Source organism: Sylvia atricapilla, chromosome 2 (assembly GCF_009819655.1).
Source record: "Sylvia atricapilla isolate bSylAtr1 chromosome 2, bSylAtr1.pri, whole genome shotgun sequence".
Taxonomy (NCBI): domain Eukaryota; kingdom Metazoa; phylum Chordata; class Aves; order Passeriformes; family Sylviidae; genus Sylvia; species Sylvia atricapilla.
Genome location: NC_089141.1, coordinates 10,729,809 through 10,750,137, shown reverse-complemented (window position 1 = coordinate 10,750,137; position 20,329 = coordinate 10,729,809). Strand labels below are relative to the sequence as shown.

The window sequence follows — 20,329 nt, the reverse complement described above, 5'->3', positions numbered from 1 at the left end:
TATCAATTATAAAATTATTTATAGATTATCAATTACAGAATTGATTTCTTACCAGTACTTTGCACAAAAATATTTATAGCATGACCAAGCACAGCTTGCTTGATGATTTCATTTCAGAAAAATAATTTCTTCATCTGAATCTAGAATTTATTCTTAACAGAGAAAATTTGAGTTTTGTGACCAAGCTGCTTAAAATTAATCTTCCTCCAAGATGACAGCCAATGGCTTTAGCTTGAAGATTTCATATAAGCCCTAGCAAATATCTGCTATTTACAGCTTTCTAATCTGTTTTGTTGTTTTATCTTTGCTATTAATGTAAGCAGCTAGATCTCTGTTAGATCTGCAAGGCCCTCAGCTCCAGACAAGGTGAGATGATTTATACTGTGCTGGAGACATTAAAATCATCCCTGGGGAAAAACAGACTCTGTAGGTTAATTTAACCAGGCTTCCACTTCGTCAAAAAGTTGGATTACAGTATAGTCATGCCTTCACAAGCTTTGCTGCAGCTTCCCTGATCTATTAAGTATTACAGAGAGTTCTTGCTGGGAACACAATTGTTAAGGTTCAGCATCTGTGTTAAGGCTCAAACATCTGTTGGAGCTGCACAGATATAACTGCTCTGAACTCTCTTCCAAAGATCTTCAAGCCCTATATTCTGGATAAATTAAAATACTGAGAGACGCCAAGATTATTTCTCCGAAAATCAGGCATTAAACAGTACTTGAGCCTCTACAGGAATTTCACCTTTGACATGTGCTTTGCCAGAACACAGAGAACATAAAAAGAGATACACCTTGCTTTGAAGAGCAATTTCAAAAATGGATGATGCAAAACTCAATGATCAGCTGCATAAGAGCAAGGTCAACAGGTTACTACAGCAAAAGGAGTTTTAATTACAGTATTAAAAATGCATCTCTTCCAAGGGTAAATGCCCCAAACAGAAAGCATTAATCCATAGAGGTTACACCTGTAATTTCCTAGTAAGAAACAGGGAGATGCAGCTTTGGGGCAGGAATCAGCAAAGATCGATTCAATTCCCACTGAGCTCACACAAAATCTACCTTTTTGGTTGAACTTCATCTTTCCCATAGGGACAGCCCTGTCCATCTTTTCCTGGACAGACTGGATGAAAAATGCCAGCAGCTATTGCCAACATATAAATGGATGCCATTATCATAATCCCAATGGTTTTGATCAAGCAATTACTCATCCAACAGTCCAGTAGACAAGGAAAAATATTAATATCCAACCAAATATTATCATATCTAACTTTCATTAATTTCTCAAGACAAAGCTCTTTGTTTTCCTGGAATCTTGGAACACAAATCCAACGTAGGTTCTGAACTCAATATTAAAATTAGACAGATTGATAATTTGATCTCTATCAAATCCTTGCTAGGATGTTTTGCTTTAGCTACATAAACAAACAAACCATTTTTTAGCAAGGAATGCAGATGTTCCTTTAGGTACAGAAATTATTCAGGCTCAACAGGATTATATTCCTTAGCCATCTTTCAGTCTTCAGAATGATGAAATTCATTGACAGCTCTCTAGAAAACACTTCCTAGCCCTAAAAACAAGTCCAGCTATCAAGATAATTGAACTTGTGTGAAGAAATCTTTAATGTGTTCTATAGAACCCCATTTAGGTGATACCTCTGTCCATGACATCCAAGTTCCCATAATTAACAGCACACTTCCAGCACCATACATTCTCTTTTTAGGCACATTGGTGACACACTACACTTACAGAGCAAAATATCTACATGGCTAAAGCCTACAGATAGCATTTTGCTAATAATAAATGCTACATTTCTAGGTAAGGAATGTAAAGGTTCACTTTTCTGTTACTTTGAAACAGTAAATAAGAGTTATAAACCATTAGGCTACCCTGTATATGACTTGTGTGTAAAAGGGCAAACAGGCAAAACAGAAGCACCAGGAACATTTAAAAATCATTTTTATCTGGTATTTTTAAGTTAGGCTAGTTTCATTTTGGCGAAAAGCATGTACTTTCTGCTCAGCTGCTTCCCCAGAAATAAAGTATTTACCATATACAATACATGTCCCCATTTTGGAGCTGTGGGACTAGGAAGGATTCACAAAGCTGTAAGGCTAAGGTAGTCTTCCCTTCTTTTTCAGTGTTGCAGATGATCTCAATTCCACTCTTGCAATCAGTCCTCAACAAGTGCTATACAATTAAAATAAAATCGATTTAGATCAATTTGCTGACATGAAATCAAAACCAATCAGACCTTGCTCTACTAAAAAACTTCAGGAATTGCTATTAACACAGGAAGGATGTCTTTGGAATGGCTTTTGTGTACATCTAAAAGTAAAGATTTTGGAGGTATTTCGAGCTCTTTCACATTTCTTAGAATAATGACCATCAGAACAATTGTCTGAGAAACTAAAATACCACACAAAAGCACCTTTTTGCTTGTTCTTGCCACCTTTTGGTGGCTTGTTCTTAGAACAAGGTTAAGAAAAGCACTGTTACATACTAAGTGCTATCAGTGATGAAATAGGGCCACATTCAGCTCAAGTGTCATTTTACATATTGGAGCATCATTAAAAAACTTAACAAAACTATATAATGTATGATTAACATTAATTAGGCTCAAGTGCTTTTACTAAAACAGTCAATAGCAAAATAGTCAATACACTGAAGTTACAAAATATTTAGAGAATATATCTACAAGAATACTTGACCAAAATCTGCATTTAGGTCAACAAGATCTATAGGCACTTCACATTCAACTTTCCCAAGTTTAAGCCAGCACTAAGTTTAGAACACCAGTGTGGCTGCCTGATTTTATCACATTTGGTTCCACAAAATCAGAGTTCCACATGCTCCTCTTGACAACTTGTACACAGCAAGTATAAAGCACCACTTCATTTTAAAAAAAGAAATGTATACTGACAAACAATACCTCCTGGAATAGCTGATCTTCTAATGGTGACATATAAAGACAGGTGAAAAGAGCTTGATGGAAATACAGATCTTTACTGATATCTGGATGATTTATGCAAGATTTGATAAGAGCCATTGCCTCAGGGATGCGTTCACAGGCAATAAGGTATCTGGCACGGAGTTCAAAGAACAGTGGATTTTCAGAGCTTAAATATTTGTTAACTGCACAGAAAAGAAAGATTTAAAGGCAATTAGAATATGAAGTCCAAACAACAAATATATCTAAAAGTAATGTTTTTAATAACAAATAATACTAAATAAAATAAAGGCTCTGCTAAAAAAAGTCTATCAAATATTAAATTAAATACAATAAGAAATCTGTCCTTCTGCTTGGAAACAAATTGCTATTTTTCTTAAACCAGTAATCTAATTCAGCATTTTGTTTCTAACAAGTTAACACAAGATGCTGGAAAAGGATTGGTAAAATTAATATTATATAGAAGCAGATGTGAGCATTTTAAAGAAAGAAAATTCCCTCCTTTCTCAGCAGTGGAATCCATGTGACTGTCAGAAGTACAGGACTGACATCACTTCCTTAAGCTGTAATTATAAATATTTATAAAAACCTCAAGATACTCATTATCCATTAAAATGTAAGACCTCAAAGTGGTGAAAAAAGTTAACTACAATTCACATGCTATTGCCTTAAGAAGCTTTGAATGCCTTGATTTTGCTTGCTTGGAAAACATATCTTCCTCTAAAAGTGCTACTGGGCACAACTCCTATCTAAACACCTTTAAATTCTGGCTCCTAATTTCTGTAAATCTGTTTTTCAGCTCTAAAAGATAATCTTAGCGTTAATATTTGAATGAAACAATTTCAAGTGAGATACTGAAAATACTCAACATTGAAGTAACTGGACATTCAGAAATACTTAGAAGAGATGCTTTGCATCTTTATTATAAAAGATCATACAGATGATAGTATCTCTTTGGATTAAGAGTTATAATATCACTCAAGGCTACAACTGTAGTATTTTAGTGCTTTATGCTTTAAAGAAAGAAAGAATAAGAGTGTCAATTTAAAGTCAGTGAAGGCTGAAAGTTCCTCTTTTAGAAGGAATCTGTACTAATTAGAAGCAACTTAAAGTGATACTTAAGAAATGGTTACCAAAAACGACAATCTGGACAAAGATTTTTTTCCCCCAAAATGAAGAATTACTTGTACAGTAAGCTTTCAGTTAAAGCTTTTTTTAAGGATTGAAATCATTCTTTACACTCAAACCCAAGATTTCTCTAGCATCTTTATTTTTATGCAAGCTAGCAGTGTTCCATGCTAATGAACATTTAAGCAGTGCTATTCAAGGTGTCAGGTTTCAATTTGATTTATTAACAGATGCACTGTAAGAAAGAAACCTCTCATTCCTACTATCCATTAGCACTTTTGAGAACAAACTCAGAAAACAAGAGGACTAAAAGGAAAGCTGGTGTCTAATGGTGGTGACAAACTGCAAGAAAAAGTCATTACAGGGATAAGTCCTTAGAGTAAAGGCCTCTCCTTTTCTGAATTACCACCTTCAGGATAATAAACCACACCCCGTGTTTTGTATGCAAGCATTACCCAACCGATTACTGAAAAATAAGGCTGGAAATACTCAGCTTTGGTAAGTGTTAATGGTAAGGAAATGCTGCCCATCTAACAAGTGGCTGTAACATCCTTTTCCCTTAAAGGAGGGAGAACTGCACTCCACAGCACAGCACAGCCTATTCTATCATTCCCTCTTGGTGTGGGGAACTCTCAGGTCCCTTCTGCTTCAGAAATGAGACTCTGACAGCCTCTTCTCCCAGGGAAGAGTACTTCCATACCCTACACCACTGCCAGCAGGAGCTCCCAAGGATGAGGGTTCCTACAGCCTCCTCTGTTTTCAAACAGTTCCACTGATGCTGCTGGCAGGGCACTGCTCTCTCCCTGTCCTGCAATGTCCTATTTTCCCAGGGCAGCACCCAGAACTTTCCTAACCCCCCAAGCCAAAGACAACTGCCAGCTGCAGTAGTGTTGGGCCAAGCCTGTGATCTACTAAGAAACAACATTTACTCTTAGCCAGGCAGTGATGCTTTGCTTTAGAGCACCAGACATCCCCCACCACCTCAGAAACTCATCAACTGCTCCATCTGACTGCCCCCCTCTAGATGCTCACCTTATTCTCCCTAGTCCACTACATGTTGATTGCTCCTGTTTCAATCCTACTATTTTTCTTTCAGCTCAATGACTGCTTTGTCTTACAGCCATGTCCAAACAGATTATGACATCTCAAAGGTTACTACAGCTCATGTAAAGACAGACAGAGAGGGTTGTCTTGGCCTAAGCTTCTCCATGGAGTTAATTAATCCAGGACAGGATTATGTAGTTCACACAAACTGATTTTTGCAAGGAATGGTTGGTGATTCAGCAATAATAGGCAGTTTTTCCTATTTAAAATATCCCCTGAGAGAGCTACATGGCCAAGTTTCAAAATACACACTAAACACTGCTAGCCTATAAGGCAGCACAGGATGTTTGTTTTGTGTAAGACTTGACAAGAATCGCATTTTAGAGGAAGTGAGAGGAAGAAAGAACTACATTCCAAATATAGTTGTCTAAAATAAAACATTTGTCAGCACACATAAGAAGTGTCAAGGCGATATCAGAAGATAAGAGGAGAGAAAATCTCTCAGCAGAGGGGAAGGAGATGCAGCCTGAAACAAAAGGGACCAAAGTGCTCATCTAGTGACAACATGTCTCATTCCTGCTCTGCCAGGTTAAAAACAAACATCCTCAAACTGTTACCCATCATAGGGAGGATTCATGATGATCAAAAGAACCATTACAGCAATGGACTGAACTAATTCTTTGCTGGAGAGATGGAGATTGAGACCTAATTCCACATCATCATCACCAAAATTGTGTGATGCAGAACAAAACAAGGTTTATCTCGGTTTTCATTTTCTTTCTGTAGGTATTTGACCAGAACTGAGATATCTAATCATGGGTAAATCTGTTGCTCAAGCAGTTGCTTCACAAAAGAGAACAACAAAGGTGTAATTACATTAATTTGCTATCAAAACCCTTGATCTAGTTAAAGAGGCAGCTCACTGGGCTGTCCTGACTTTAGTGCTCTTCGTCTCTTTCAGTGAACACACTGTCACAAACAGAGTGATGAGTTTGTATCAGGTACTACACCATAATAACTAAAGAACTGGCATTTTCCATCACTATCAAATAAAAAACAACTTTTAAGAGCTCCCCCGTGAACACTGTTGCTTAACATGTTAGTAAAAACTTTACTGTAGCTTGGGTATTTTCCCTCTTAGGAGCTTTCATTAACATTCTGCTGATTTTGTTCCCATGCACTGCACCTTTCCCAGCTCCAGGAATTACATATCCATAAACAGGAAGCAGTTGTCACATGTAGCCATGAGCATCATTGGAAACAGAACCAAGAAAAGCCACAAGACCAAGTATTTACAAGTAAAGAGAATAATTAAATGAGTCAGAGTGCCAGGAGACAAATACACATCAGATCCTCTCCAGTCACGTTATTTCAGGAGTCTAACTAAAGTCAAGTTGGTCTCCATGCTTTAAGGGTACACTTAGAATTGGGAAATCCACTCCATGAATTTTATGAACTACTCCATAGCTGCCTGTGTCTGACCAATCTGATTTCTACATTATAAAAGAAGACTTAAATTAGTAAAGAAATTCAGATTTCATTCAAACAAAAAAGGGACCAGCACATTTTACTACAGAAAAATAGTTTAAACACTGTGCTATGCCAGCTGATAACCTGACCTCATATACATCTTAAAAAAAGCATAATTGAACGCGTTTTCCAGTACTCTAGAAAATTATTGTGATAAATGAAGTACCTAATTCTTGTGACACAGGCTTTGCTTTAAGGATTGCTTGTAATACTGGATCTTCCCATGGTCCACCATCTCGAATAATTCGAGTCACTAGTTCCAGGTTCAGATTCCTGTATTTATTTAGAAGGTTTTGACATTCCTAAGTGTAAAAAGAGAAAAAATTAGAAAGAATAAAAAGATGTTGTCTAAAAACAGTTAGGCTATCCCAAAGACACAAACCAAGAACCCCATGACTGGTTGAGTATTTCCTCAGTCAGTAATTTGAGCTACAAAGTCTTTCCTTGACCATACAGAAAGCCCTAAAGCAAAAACTGATGTTATCTAAAAACAGCAGTACAGAACTGCTGAAGGTCAAATTCATGGCTTCTCCAACCCTCAGAAAGAGCCTTCCACTTGTATAACAATGCAAAACAAACTTGGATTGGAGATATTGCTGGCACACACTGAGACAAGTCCTCACCTCATGGCAGCCAGCACAGATTTAGACATGTTGAGTTGGATTTGTGATTTCTGAGGAAAAACTCAATTAAGGCATGAGTCACCAGCCCTCAAGCAACCATTTTTCTCCAAATTTCTACATAACAGGAACTATGTTTGCCTGTAATATCATGGAATGCTTTAGCCAGCCATGATTTTCACATGTCAAGTTCCCTCTCATTCCCACACCTTAATTGCTGAAAGAGTGTCAACAACACCATTGATTAACAGAAAATTCTAGCAATGAGAAAGTTATCTAATATTGAAACAAAAGATGGAGCAGAAGAATGGCTTCCATCCACATACAGTTACTTACTTTTCACTGCCAGCTTCATTACACAACTGATGCAGAAACACATGTACTGGCACATTAATTTGTAGGAGCAGTAACAAACAGGTATCAACATAAAAACAGCAAAGGAAGAGTTTTTTCCTCCAACTGCAGTTCAATGAGAAGTATTAATAGAGACACAACCCTGGTTTTTATCCTTTCTTTCCCTACAAAGTTTCCTCTCATTGTGGCACAACCCTAAAAATCCATTCAGGTATCAAAAAACCCAAACAAACCGAAAGCCCACACTTACCTGGCAAAACAAATTTTTAATCCAGGGTCATTTATCTTATGCAGTTGTACATAGACATAGAAAACTCTGTCCCAATCTACCCAAGAACAAAATAATTTAAACTCTCCATGTTTATGCTGACTTGAAGACTTCATTGAGATGAAGCTTCAATTTGAAATTTACTGTTTAAAACCAGAGGGGAAACCTGAGATTTCATGTCATGAAATGAATGAAATTAACCTCTAAATAGACATAAACAAGCAGAGCTTCTTTCACTATCATGGCACGTTTCCTTCAGGTCATACATTCCCAAAAACTGCCTTTACATCTACTAAGATAGTATTAGAAGTTAATATGAAAGTAGGCAACACTACCTGGATTGAACCTAAAATATCTTTCAAAGGATCTTCATAGAATTCATCCTTTCCAAAGAACAGCAGCAGTTCAAAAAAACTCCTAAAAAACAGAAGCAGTGACACATCAAACTAAAAACATTGATTCAAAAAATGAAACTATTTTAAGTCTCTTACTTTCCACAGCATTCAAACCAAAATTAGGAATTCTGTGAATTCTAGACTTGTGTCCATGTGGAGTCACCCAAGGGTTTATTGTGGACAACAATTCATGTTTTCAGGCGCTTTTTACAAACACACTTTATTTCATTTCAGCTGTCTTGCCATAACTGAAGTCTCTCTATGAAGATGCTGGTTTAAAGGTATTAATTATTTTGTCTTTTCAAAAAAACTTTTGAAGAATATTTAGAAAGGGACAGCTTTCGTGCAAATATGCAAACAAAAGTACATTCACCTTCCGTGTGGCATTCAAATTCATACAACTTGAATTTTACTACCACCAAGTTTTTAAGCAGATCAGGTCTCTGTCCAGCGAGATGAATTCACAAGTGTTACCCCAAAAAGAGGTGACAGAAATGGGTGAAGAAAGGACTAATACTTTCAATAGCTGCCTAGATTCAAACTGATTTTTAGTTTGAATGGTTTTTATCATCTTAAATGATTTTTATCATCTTAAAATACTGGTCTAGCATTTTATTTAAGTCCTGTTCCAGAATCAGAGAGATTGGTAAAATGCCGCTTTCCAGATGTCCTTTCAATTCAGGTTTTTGTTTATAACAACCTCCTTCCAGATAATGCAGTTGAGTCAATTCAATCAAAAACTTGGCAGTCAGAGGAGCGCGTGGATCTGCAGTGCAACTGTTACTGTTCTGCCTGAAGATTCTGAGAAATTTCATTTCTACTTGGAAGAAGTACCAGGCAGGCACTGCACTAATGAGCTGCAATTGCTGATTGAGAAAGTCAAGAGCAACAGAAAGAACTGAGCAACTCTCAGAGGGACAGACAGGACTTCAAAAACTATTCTGCAAATTAAAGGCGTTTTTTTCTCCTTTAAGGATTACTATGCATTAAAAAAGTCTTAATACTCACAGACAAAATCAAATTTTCTATATGAATAATGGAAAAGTACCATAAAATTAGATTTCCAATAGATTGTGCTGAAGTATTTTTTTCTAACCAATGATTAGCTGTGCCAAAAACAGGCTTAGAGAAATAGACACAAACCTATTACATTCAGTGACAGAATTTCTCTCAAGGCTAGGTCTTTAAATCACAATTCAAATATGCAATGGAAAAACAATCCCTACCCAAATAAGTACTTGGTTCTGAAAAAACATTATCTCATTTCATGCTAAACAAAATTTTGCAGCATACTTGACTCTCAGGAAAGGTCAGCCATGCGTCATCTGGCAAGCAACCAAACTGGAACTTAAATAATAAGACAAAACTAGTCAGAGCAAGTGATGCATGCATGCTTGTATTTAAATTTGCTTTGACCGATTTAAAAAGAGGAGGATCTGGCAAAAAAAAAATTTTAAAAAATCGGGAAATCAACATTGAACAAGTGTAAACTATGATTTTCTGCTTTATCAATGCACCTGCTCACAGTCTAATAAAGGAAGCCATCAAGATATTTTTATTTCCTCATCACCAGTCTCCAGTTAAAATTACTACAGTCAGTTCCAACTTTGTTTATCTCAAAACTGTCTGCAGCACTGCATGTCCACATTTATATCCATCTAGAGTGATCACATCACTGCTTTGGCATCAGAAGATTGCCTAAAATCACCAGTGTGGCACCATTATAAAACCCCCAGATATTAATGCAGATGCTGCTTCATTTGATAGGAATAGCAAGAGCATTATTAAGTACAGGAAATTAAGCAGTTGCTCCTGTTAAGTTTATGGTCTGGTTACCAAGGAAATCTTACTCAAGGATGACAATACAGTCAGGCAGAGTTTTGTTCTCCAAGAACTAAGATCTAATATGCACTGAATTTTCAAAAGAGATTCGAGCCAGGTTGCCCAGGTAACTGCAGCTACTAAGCCCTGGGATCCCTTTATATCACATCACATGCAAAACTGTGCCAGCCAGGCAGAAGAATAAATAATCTGACATCCTAGAATGCAAGCAAATCTCATGGAGTAAACCCAGTCTCAAAAATCAAAACAGCCAAGAGTGATAGGAACTCAGTGACCAATTTACTTCCCAATTATCTCAATTACCAAAAAATTACCTGGACTTCCACCTTTTACCTCCCAAGCTTTGCTATTTAAAAGTACAGATAAACACGGTTTGAACTCTGAGACTTTTACCCTAAAACTAGTTAAAAACCCACAGGAACAGATGTCACTGTGTTTTGATGAAACTTTGAAAATTGTGGCCTTATGATGCCAAAAATAGTGCTCTGTCAAACAGTTTCACACACACAAAACAGGAAACGTCCACAGTGAAGCTTCACCAACATTTAAAGACAGCATTTATTTTTCCTTATGTACCTATTACCCTGACACTTCCAGTCCTCATGTGGGAAAATGACCAATGCGTCAAGAAAATTGAAATTAGAGCAAAATTTATGATACAACATCCTGCAATTCTTGAAGCTGAATGTGACCTTGGGTCAGTTAACTGCATGACAAGTAATTCCCATAAGCATTTTGATGACTCAAACATAAAAATCAGTACAATTTTAAAAGTAATTGACTTCTTTCTTAAGAAATTTACCTTAAGTACCTAGGTTATTACATCACTAGAAGTACAGAAGTAAAAATTAGAGATAAATTACTTAAAATTGTCTACTGGCAAAGGTTGGTCTTCAAATACCCCAAAACAGAGTTACGATGATCACTTGTTTCTTAGATTATTCATTTTGCCAGACATCCCTTATGATAAAACACTGCCATAGCCAACTCAAATACTTAACAAAGATACAAAAGAGACGAAACTAAAATAAATTCTTGTTTCTGTGTAGCTACACCACCTGTAAAGCCCCTCTTGGGAGCTCTGAGGATGTGAAAGCCTTTTGCTATGCTGTTGTAAAGGAAGGAATAATGAAAATGAAGGAGTACTCACAAAGCAAGGCTACTGAGCACATACTGCACGTGCTCACATTCGGCCGGGAAGGACACACAGGCAGAGGTGAAGCAGCACAGCGCCGTCTGCAGCACCTGCAGCTGAGGCAAAGGGACCTGCCATCTCCCAGCATAGTCTTCCACAACCTAGGCAAAAACATGGAAATATGGATTATTGTCCAAGACACTCTCCTCGGTCAGAAAGAGGAAGCAGTTAACACTGTACCTGCTTTAGCTTCCCTCCTTCTCCCTGAAGAGCAGAGTTTGTAACCTAAAATATTTGACTGTTTTCTGGTTTATATCTGGATTTATATCATGAAAAGAGTATCACAAGGGACCTCCAGCTATTTTTTTCAGAGGATAAGACAGGAAATACTTTCTTCCTATGCTGCACCACAGGAGATATTGCACTCTGCATTTAAACACGAGTTTTTATTTTGCAAGGGGATGCAAATTAGAGAGTCTGTAACAACATCCAGACGTTCTAGTCTAAAACTTTTCCAAGAGGGGAAAGAGTAACCTGCACTCTTCCAGCCTTTATGTTAGAGTCACAAACATTCCACTCTTCCTTATCTGATCTAATGAGTAAATTTGGCTTTATTTAGACATAGGATGGATCTAAGACAAAAGCAGCTGAGATAGAATCTACATACAAAGTATGAATCAAAGTTTTCCAAACTCATTTTAACAATTTGTTTGAAAAACTTAGCTTAACGCAGCAAATATCTAGGTGAACTGAAGAAGAATTAGCAGACTTGTAGATAAATACTCTTCCTCTTAGGACTAAACATTTTATAAGATAGTCCTGCCTCACAGATCTATTAAGAGCTCCCTGACATAGTTTTAGCCAAGTCCCTTTTATAGAAAACCACAAAAGCCTTAGAGAAAATATCCTTTAGAGGTGTGAGCCTCCAAAAGGTCAAACAAAGGTGGAAACAAAGCATCACTTCCCACCAGGATGTTTGACAATGCTTGTACCCGATGGGCACAGAACAGATACATTCATAAATTATTTCAAGCAATAAAACAACATTTTGTGTCCTACTGCACAGCCCTCGCTGCATCTCCAGCACTCACCTGAACACAATGTAAGCTCGATTAGGAATTAATGGGCAGGGAACAACCCCTCCCCAAAAATGCCATCAGTCCCAGTCTGCACCAGCTCCTCTGCCACACAAATACCAGAGCCAGCAGAGAAAGGAACACAACCACAACACCACCTTGGCCTGGCAGCTGGTCTGCAGCTCCAATGTACCAAAACAGATCCACAGCAACAGTCCCTCCATCCCAAACTGCTCAGCAAAAATAGGAATAGCAAACTTTTCCCTGAATGTAGCTAACCTCAAACCATGCATTCATCAGTTGCAGGAGAAAACGTCTAACTGGTCAATCCTCAGAAGACTTGCAACAATCAGGAAAAGATGGGGGTGTGGGGAGCATGTGGACAAAAAGATAAAGTATAAAATAAAGTATAAAATAAAGTCCAAACCACATTTCACACACATTTTACAGAGAAGGAAGGGCAGGGAATAATGTATACTTCAATGTCTGTTTTTAAGTAATCTCATGGAGTAACTTTTTCTGTAATAGAAATCAAGTTCCCTTTTTTGTACAAAATACTCAAGATGCCACGATTTGAAACAGGACTGCAAAGCAGAACATAAGCAGAAATCTATCAGCACATTTTGAACACGTTAATTTCAATATAATGAAGTCAACCAAAAAAAAAAAGGAGCATATCATTGCCAAAGCACAGCGGCCTGTTCCTTGTCCAATTCACAGGAGAGAAAACCAGAAGGGGAGCAATCTTTTTTATGTGACTTTCTGCAACAGTTGCTTTCGAAGTCCCTGTTAGCGTGCAATTTTTAACATCTTTAAACCATCATCCCCAGTCTCTCTGTACCTGCCATGGCTCACAAGCATGAAGGGACTGGGTCTTTGTGTTTCCCCTCTCATTCAGAGCAGATAAAGGTACTGAAAAGAGGCTGAAGCACTGTTCTGACACCAAACTCCCCCATTAAGCTCCACCTTTCTCCCACACCAATACACTATTTCACCTCCTTTAACAGGTTTTAATAACTCAGAGGGAATCCAAGACTCGGATGTGTCCCACTAAAACAAAATCAAGACCAGACTCATCAAAAATTTGAGCACGCAGCTAAGGCAGCTAACCCCTAAAACAGCAACATAGTAATTAAAAACCTGGACTAATGAAACAACAGCTTTTCTTGGAATATTACATTTTAACTGATTAATTATACACACATTCTAAGTGATTAAATATGCATATATAAAGTTATTTGGCTATATTTCAAAAACTTAAGAGAAACAGCATTGCAAATAATTAGATTTGCAAATACACAGGACATAAACGCCAAATGTTTTATGCAGTGCTAGGCCAGAAGTTGCTACAGCTTTTCCTATTCTTCCACATAACAAAAAAAAAGAAACTACAAATCCCACTAATTTGAAAAGTTTATCATTTCTAGGATTTCAAACAAAGCTACTCCCATAGCTTCTTATGATTTAACAGTAAAGTCACCACAGAATTAAAACCACAACAATTCTATGAGTCTTTCTCTTTAGAGTTTTCAGACACAGAAAGCTTCTTGACAAATATAATGATTGTCATTCATTATAATAAACATATGTAAGGGTTGTCACGTGAGAGGACAACCCCAAAAAGGGCAAGCTTAGAAAAACCAAGTTTTCCTGAAAATTAAAATCCATAATTAAAATCAACACCTACCACAGCTACGTGATCGGCAGAAACATTAGAGGAGTTCAGATACCAAAGTCCAGCTCTAGAACTTGAGTAATACTACATCTACTCTTCCTGGAAACATCACAAGCTTTTTAACTGTCTTTTGAACATGTTCAGTGAATGAAGAGCATTCTATTTTGTTCCCAAATACAAACAAGCCAACCATGTCTTTACAAATAAGGATTTTACTATCCAAATAGAGAGTAGGAAAAGCCTTATGATTTCGGGATAGTATGAAATATTACTTACTATGCAAAAGTTTTAAATGGCTTTATACTAAAATATGTAAGCAATGGCTGCAATTCACATGTGAATATTACATAAAGGAGTAACCACACATAATCACACTTCTGGCAAAAGAAAACACATCACCCAGCAACAGCATAAGGCATCCTAGGAGACAAGTTACCTAAATGCCTTTCTCCTACTCTAAATCACCAAAATCTCATCCATCTCCTCAGCCTGCTTGAGGCAAGAACAATTCTCAAGACTGGGTACGATATGCCCACTACATTTAGCAAGCCAAAAAGTCATGTATGTTTATAGTCTGTCACTTGCACAACAGTGAAAACGATACATTAACTCTAGAAAAGCAGTTTGGGCTGATTGAAGCACTGCAGTAAGTGCTCCTATGTATGATTTATAGCTGATAGATAAATATATACACTGAAAAGCAGAAATATTCCTCCTCATCTTTTGGTTAGCACCTCACCCCCCAAAGAAAGGTCAACTTTTGCTCACATGTGAAAGCAAGGACTGCCAATCTTGTGAACACACAAATGCTCACATCCACATCACTGGTAACCAGTAAACACAACTCATTAGGTGTATCAGTGAAGAAGTACAATTACTTCTCTTCCTCATCTAAACAAAAAGATGTAAATTTTAGATTTTTGCATTACCTCCTGCACTAAGTATGCCTTTTCTAACTTGAACAAGCCCGTGCAGCGAAGCTATCAAACAGACAGAAGCCTTACTCAATGGAGTAACTTTGCAACTTCTTTCCAAGTTATAATCCTGATACATTTTTCCGAAGAAAAATCACGAGCTTGTCTTCATACAAAATCTATACTTAACAAAAAGGCATTAAAATCTGGAGAAGTAGCAATACCAAAAAGTTTGAAAATGTCAAAGAGGAAAGCTTCAGAGAAGTGAAAAAGGTGTTACTTTCGAGATCAAGAAAAGTCTACAAAGTGTTGCACAGATGCTTCTTTTGGAAAATAGTAACTCCTTAATCTCACTTGTAAAACAGGGAGATCATTTCCCAGGGTAAAGCTAAAAGGCCGGCAGGTACAAAAGCTGATGAGAATCATCCTGATTTGTGAATAAGAAAAGATTGTATGATGTTAATGACAAGACAACTGAAGACTGGAAACCTGGAGGAGTCAATCTTCAGATGAAGAGGTTGCAAATCAACTGCTATTGTGAATTCTCCTGACCTGACAGAGGAGCCAAGTGCACTTCACCCACCACAGCCCAGTTTTGCATGATAGACCCTTATCGGTTTTCCCATCGAGTGTCAGAGGAAGGAGTGACAACACCTAACCCAGGCCAAGCACATCCTTCTGCACACACAGGTAAATCCTCACCACAACTGGAAGCTCACCTTGGCATCCAGCCTGGCAGTGAACACCACGTGGTTTTGCCACATCTGTTCCATAAGGATTTCCTTTCAAACATGAATTCACTTGAATCTCAAGCAGCACACCATTAAATTACCAATTAGTAAACTGAACACACCAGTTTCCACCAGTCCCACAAGTAAAAAACCACTATCACAGGTTAATTTTTAAATTTAAATGCTTTCAAGTACCTGTGGTACTCTGAAATTTAGGAACTGGAATGTATTATTGGCCCGCCTTTATGTAACAAGCAGTATCAATAGTCAAAAACATGAAAAAGTCAAATACGATTTACAACAGTGCTCTTAAAATCTGAGCCATTAACAAGGAAAAAGCCTATTTGTCCAGGAAGGTACATAAACCCCGAAACATCAACACCACAAACTATTACACGAGCAAATAGGTGGTGAAAAATTACAGATTCTGCCTTTTCAGAGAAATAATCTTCAAGGGTGTTGAAGAAATCACTTGTCGCTACTAGTATTTATGAGAGCAAGACTCATACGGCTGAGCCTGAAAATGGTGTGTGTAGATCAAATATGGATCCCAAAATTTGAAAAAATACAAGTCTGGCATAACTTAAAGGTTTGGGGAAGTTTTCTTTGCAGTTGTTTTGCTTTTGGTTTTGTTTATTTGTTTTAAATACAAAAACAACTTAACCACTATTGATTCAAAAAGTAAGAGACAAAAGCAACTACTTTCAAATTTAGGCACAAAAGATGTGAAACGATATTAACCCCAAAGTCGGAAGAACAAACATCTAAAGTTGTACATTATTTTACTTCCATTACCACAAAGCAAGACAAACAGTTGAGTCACACACCCCTCCCTGCTTTTTTTGCCTGCTAAAATAAATCCAGGAAACACTATCTTCTCTGGTGTGTTACTATATTTTACTACTTAACCTTTTTATAAGCCAAAGAATTGCTTTTCCACCAATTAATTGTAAGCAAAGGAGGTAATCTTTCTTTCAGGAGTGGGATCATCCTGGAAGGCTGTAAGCTGATGCCACAGAAAGAACAGGTCAAGGAGTGTTTACCCCTCACAGCATCACCTTGTTACTTGAGATGAACTCACCTGGTGTTTATTCCAGTCAGCACCAACAGCAGAAAACAACATCGAGTACAGTTATGCAGCCCTGAGGACAACTATAGAAATGCTGGAACCAACTAGTAATATTTTGATAGTATTAAGGTTATGAGAAAAAAAAATTAATTTCTTTTTCTAGTTAATAAAACTAGAATAAAACTTCCAGCGCAATGAAGGAAGCTACATCCATTTTCCAGCTCGCCATTAAAGTTTGTTTTTAAGCCAAGTAAAATTGGGAATCCACCCTTCCAATTACAAAAGTATTCCCCTTAACCCTCATACCAAAAAAGTCACCATCTATGCTGTTTTCACTGCCCTTCACCATTTGTATTTCAGTCTCAAAGGAACCTCTCAATGGCTACAGTTCCTGAGAAACCTCATAAAAAAAGAATTTCAAATTCTGCATACAAACACAGAAATGCCTTCGAATGTTTAGGCTGAGGGAGATTCTTCTAGGTACCACCTTGAAAATGTCTTTAACTTATAAAAGTAGTCACAGATGCGTTGCTCTTTTGCCTGCCAAAGCTGGGAACAGCAGATTTTATTTTCCCAACATCCAAGTGGGTTTGGAACTCTGCAAATAAGAAGAGCCACCTCAGCAAGTTGTAGAAAGTAACATAGAAACAGCTGGCAAGATGCATAAGCCGGGCACTTGACTCATCTTCCAAATGCCTTTTTTCCCTTTTAGCCACAGAAAGCTTGATTTTTGCTGTGCCCATGTCACCAATCTCAAATAACATTCCAAGAAAGCATTTGATTCCATTTTGCCTTGAAGGATTACTCAGGCTGCAACGACTCTCTATGACCATGAACACCTACAGGACACAGATCCCAAAATCACAAATGGGCTTCAAGATGCCACATCCCAACAGCATCTTGTATCACTAAACTGTGTTTACCCACACATTAATGGAAAATGCTCTCATAATCCTGACATCCCATCGTTTTTAACCGGTACTTAATCGATCCAAAAGTGAAGTTGAGCTGCAATACTCCAGGCCTCAAGAGAACTGAATCTGGCTGTTTAAAGCAGTTTTGTTACCTTTCTAACATCATTCAAGGATGAAAGATGTGCACACCAATGCATCTCAAGTTCTAAGCCACTTTCTCAAAGATCAGTAGGATTTTCTGTAGACAGAAAACAGATTTATAGACTGAAAAAGGCTTTATTTACGCCTTGCTTCATTTCTCCTGTAGCTCTTACTGAAAGATGCTCACAGACTTCGTCAACTTAATTACAAACAATCTAAACATTATTTTCAGGTGACAGTAAGCTTCAGCACCATGTCTGAGGCACAGCCACGTATTTTGACAGGTCGTCATTCTGAAAATAACAATGTTTCTTTTGAGGAGCCAAAACTCGCTGCACCATCACTAGGCAACTATTTCTACAACCCATTTCCACTTCTGACACAAAACCAGGAGCACAGGAGGCAAACTGGGACATTCACAAGGGCCAAATGAGTATTAAGACAAGCAAAACTGTGTTTTCAGTGCAAAGTGGAGTGAGGTGGAAAGGCTCAGTCTGCACAGCAGCCAAATGCGTCCTTCAGAAGATCTGGATAGAAAAGTACAAATGTAAATTACATGTATAATTACACAGTGTCAATCTCATGAGGGAAAAGGAGCTCATGTGGAGCACATACAACTTCATTCGTTATCAATCCATAAATGTCACACAGCTACAGGCTTTTCACACCAGCACACCCCTTAGGATCTTGTGTAGTTAAATCAGTAGAAAAACCAATTACTAAAAAACATGCTTGAACAAAACACTGATTACCTTGAGTGAGCACATGATTGCTGTTCACACCAGGCCAAATTTACACAAAACAAGGAGAAAAAAGAAAAAAAGAAAACAAACAAACAAACTTGGGACAAACTGTTAATATATTAACTTACTCTCATCAGGATTATTTAAACTGTGCATTGTGAAAAGGAAAGTTTAAGAGAAAAGGAGCAGAGCCCTTTACATACTCAGGAGGCATTGGCTGCTTTTCTGGAGAGTTCATCAACTCAAAGTAGGGGAGAGGGTTTGGCAATCTCCCAACACAAAAAAAGCCCTGCAGCAGAAGTCAACACTAGATACATAACACATAAAATACTTGTGACGCAACTATTTCACAGAAAAATTCTTCCCCTCTTCTGCTTCCTACTAATCCATACCTTTCCCTGGAACTGGCATTAGTACATGAAGTTATCACCTTTCCTGCACTTCCACAACACAATTAATTCAATACACAGTAAGCACAGAGAGAAAAATTTAAGATAAAACCCTCAGGGTTGAGCAAAAGTAAACGTCTTTCCAACCAGCCAACATAATCAAAGATGGTTGTCATCCCTTACAGTTGTAGAAAATGCCAGACTTTCAAAAACAGTCGCTTCTCCTTTTCCTGGCTCTGCAATTTTTTGGGAGATCATGAAACAGAAAAAAATATGAAAGGATCAAGAGCCCCAAAAAGCAACCTACGGATTTAGTGAGCAGAATGCTCCTCGACGTTATTGTAAGCACGTAGAGCAGTAATAATATTTCAAACAGGATGTTTCACTGAACGATAAAACAGGAACAAAGTGACAACATGGCAGCACACTTCTTTAGATGGCAGAAGACAATTGTAGTGGTGAGGTAAGCCAAAAAAAGTTGATAAAATGAAGCAATTCTATATAAAATGACCTCTGCGCTGTGTTTGGGGAAGCACCAAGTGGCGTGGCCGGAATACACCAAAGCAACTAATGTTCCATCCACACCTGCTGATGAAAGCAACCTGTTGGTGCCTGTTACTTTGCAAGGCACACCTAAAGGGCTTGCGAGGAGCACAAGAATTCCGGGCCGGCATCGAGAAAAGGCTGCTTTTCAAAGGACAAAACCCTGAAAATCATAAAACACCCAGGTCTAATCCGGTCAGCGAGACGAGAGCTGATCCCGAGGCCCTTTTCGCCTCTCTGCCTCCTTCCGCCACGCAGGCGAGGCCCCCCGGAATCGCTCAGTCCGCAGCACCGGCGGCACCACGCGTGTCCCCGCAGCCGCCCCCGGCTCTCCCCGCCTGCTCCCGCCCCGGCCCCGCGCCAGGAGCCGCCTTTCCTTCCCTTTCCTTCCCTTTCCCTCCCTTCCCCGCTGGGAGCCTCCCTGCCCGGCCGGGCCCTCGCTCCCCCGGGCCGCGCCCCGCACTCCGCTCCTCACGGCGCGGCAGCGCGGCGGGCCCGGCCCGGCTCCCTCCGCCGCTGCCACCGGCGCTGCCCCCCGCGGCGCTCACCTGGCAGAAGCGGCGGCAGTAGTACTGGCTGCGGAGGAGAGCGGGCAGCCCGGCCGGGAGCCCCGGCGCCGCCAGCGCCTCCAGCTCCTCGCTGAGCCGCTCCGACTCCTGGTCGCTCTCGTCTTCCGCCATGGCGGCCCCGCCGCCCCGCGCGTACCGAGCGCCCCCGCCCCGCCCCGCCGCGCCGGAAGGGCCACCCCCGCCGCGCCGCCGAGCGTCCGGCCACGCCCCCGCCCCGCCGCGCTCCCATTGGTACGTCCGCTTTGCTCATTAACGCGCCTATCACCTCTGCCTCCGCCCCTTCCCAGAAGCGCGCTGCG

General features: G+C 39.0%; 1 protein-coding gene across 2 annotated transcripts in view; it reads right to left on the bottom strand.

Moving 5' to 3' along the window:
* The window catches only part of ZNF654 (zinc finger protein 654), a 30,344-nt gene extending 10,158 nt beyond the window's left edge, over nucleotides 1-20,186 (bottom strand). The window contains exons 1-6 of one of the 2 annotated variants that reach the window (XM_066340810.1): nucleotides 20,010-20,186; nucleotides 11,282-11,427; nucleotides 8,230-8,311; nucleotides 6,819-6,954; nucleotides 2,933-3,135; nucleotides 2,051-2,190 (exon numbers count right to left, since the gene is read on the bottom strand). In XM_066340810.1, coding sequence (XP_066196907.1) covers nucleotides 2,051-2,190; nucleotides 2,933-3,135; nucleotides 6,819-6,954; nucleotides 8,230-8,311; nucleotides 11,282-11,427; nucleotides 20,010-20,141 — 839 coding nt within the window. In that variant the 5' untranslated portion in view covers nucleotides 20,142-20,186. The remainder of the gene's footprint in view (nucleotides 1-2,050; nucleotides 2,191-2,932; nucleotides 3,136-6,818; nucleotides 6,955-8,229; nucleotides 8,312-11,281; nucleotides 11,428-20,009) is intronic. The other variant, XM_066340811.1, reaches the window with a different exon arrangement.
* Nucleotides 20,187-20,329: the final 143 nt, after the last annotated feature.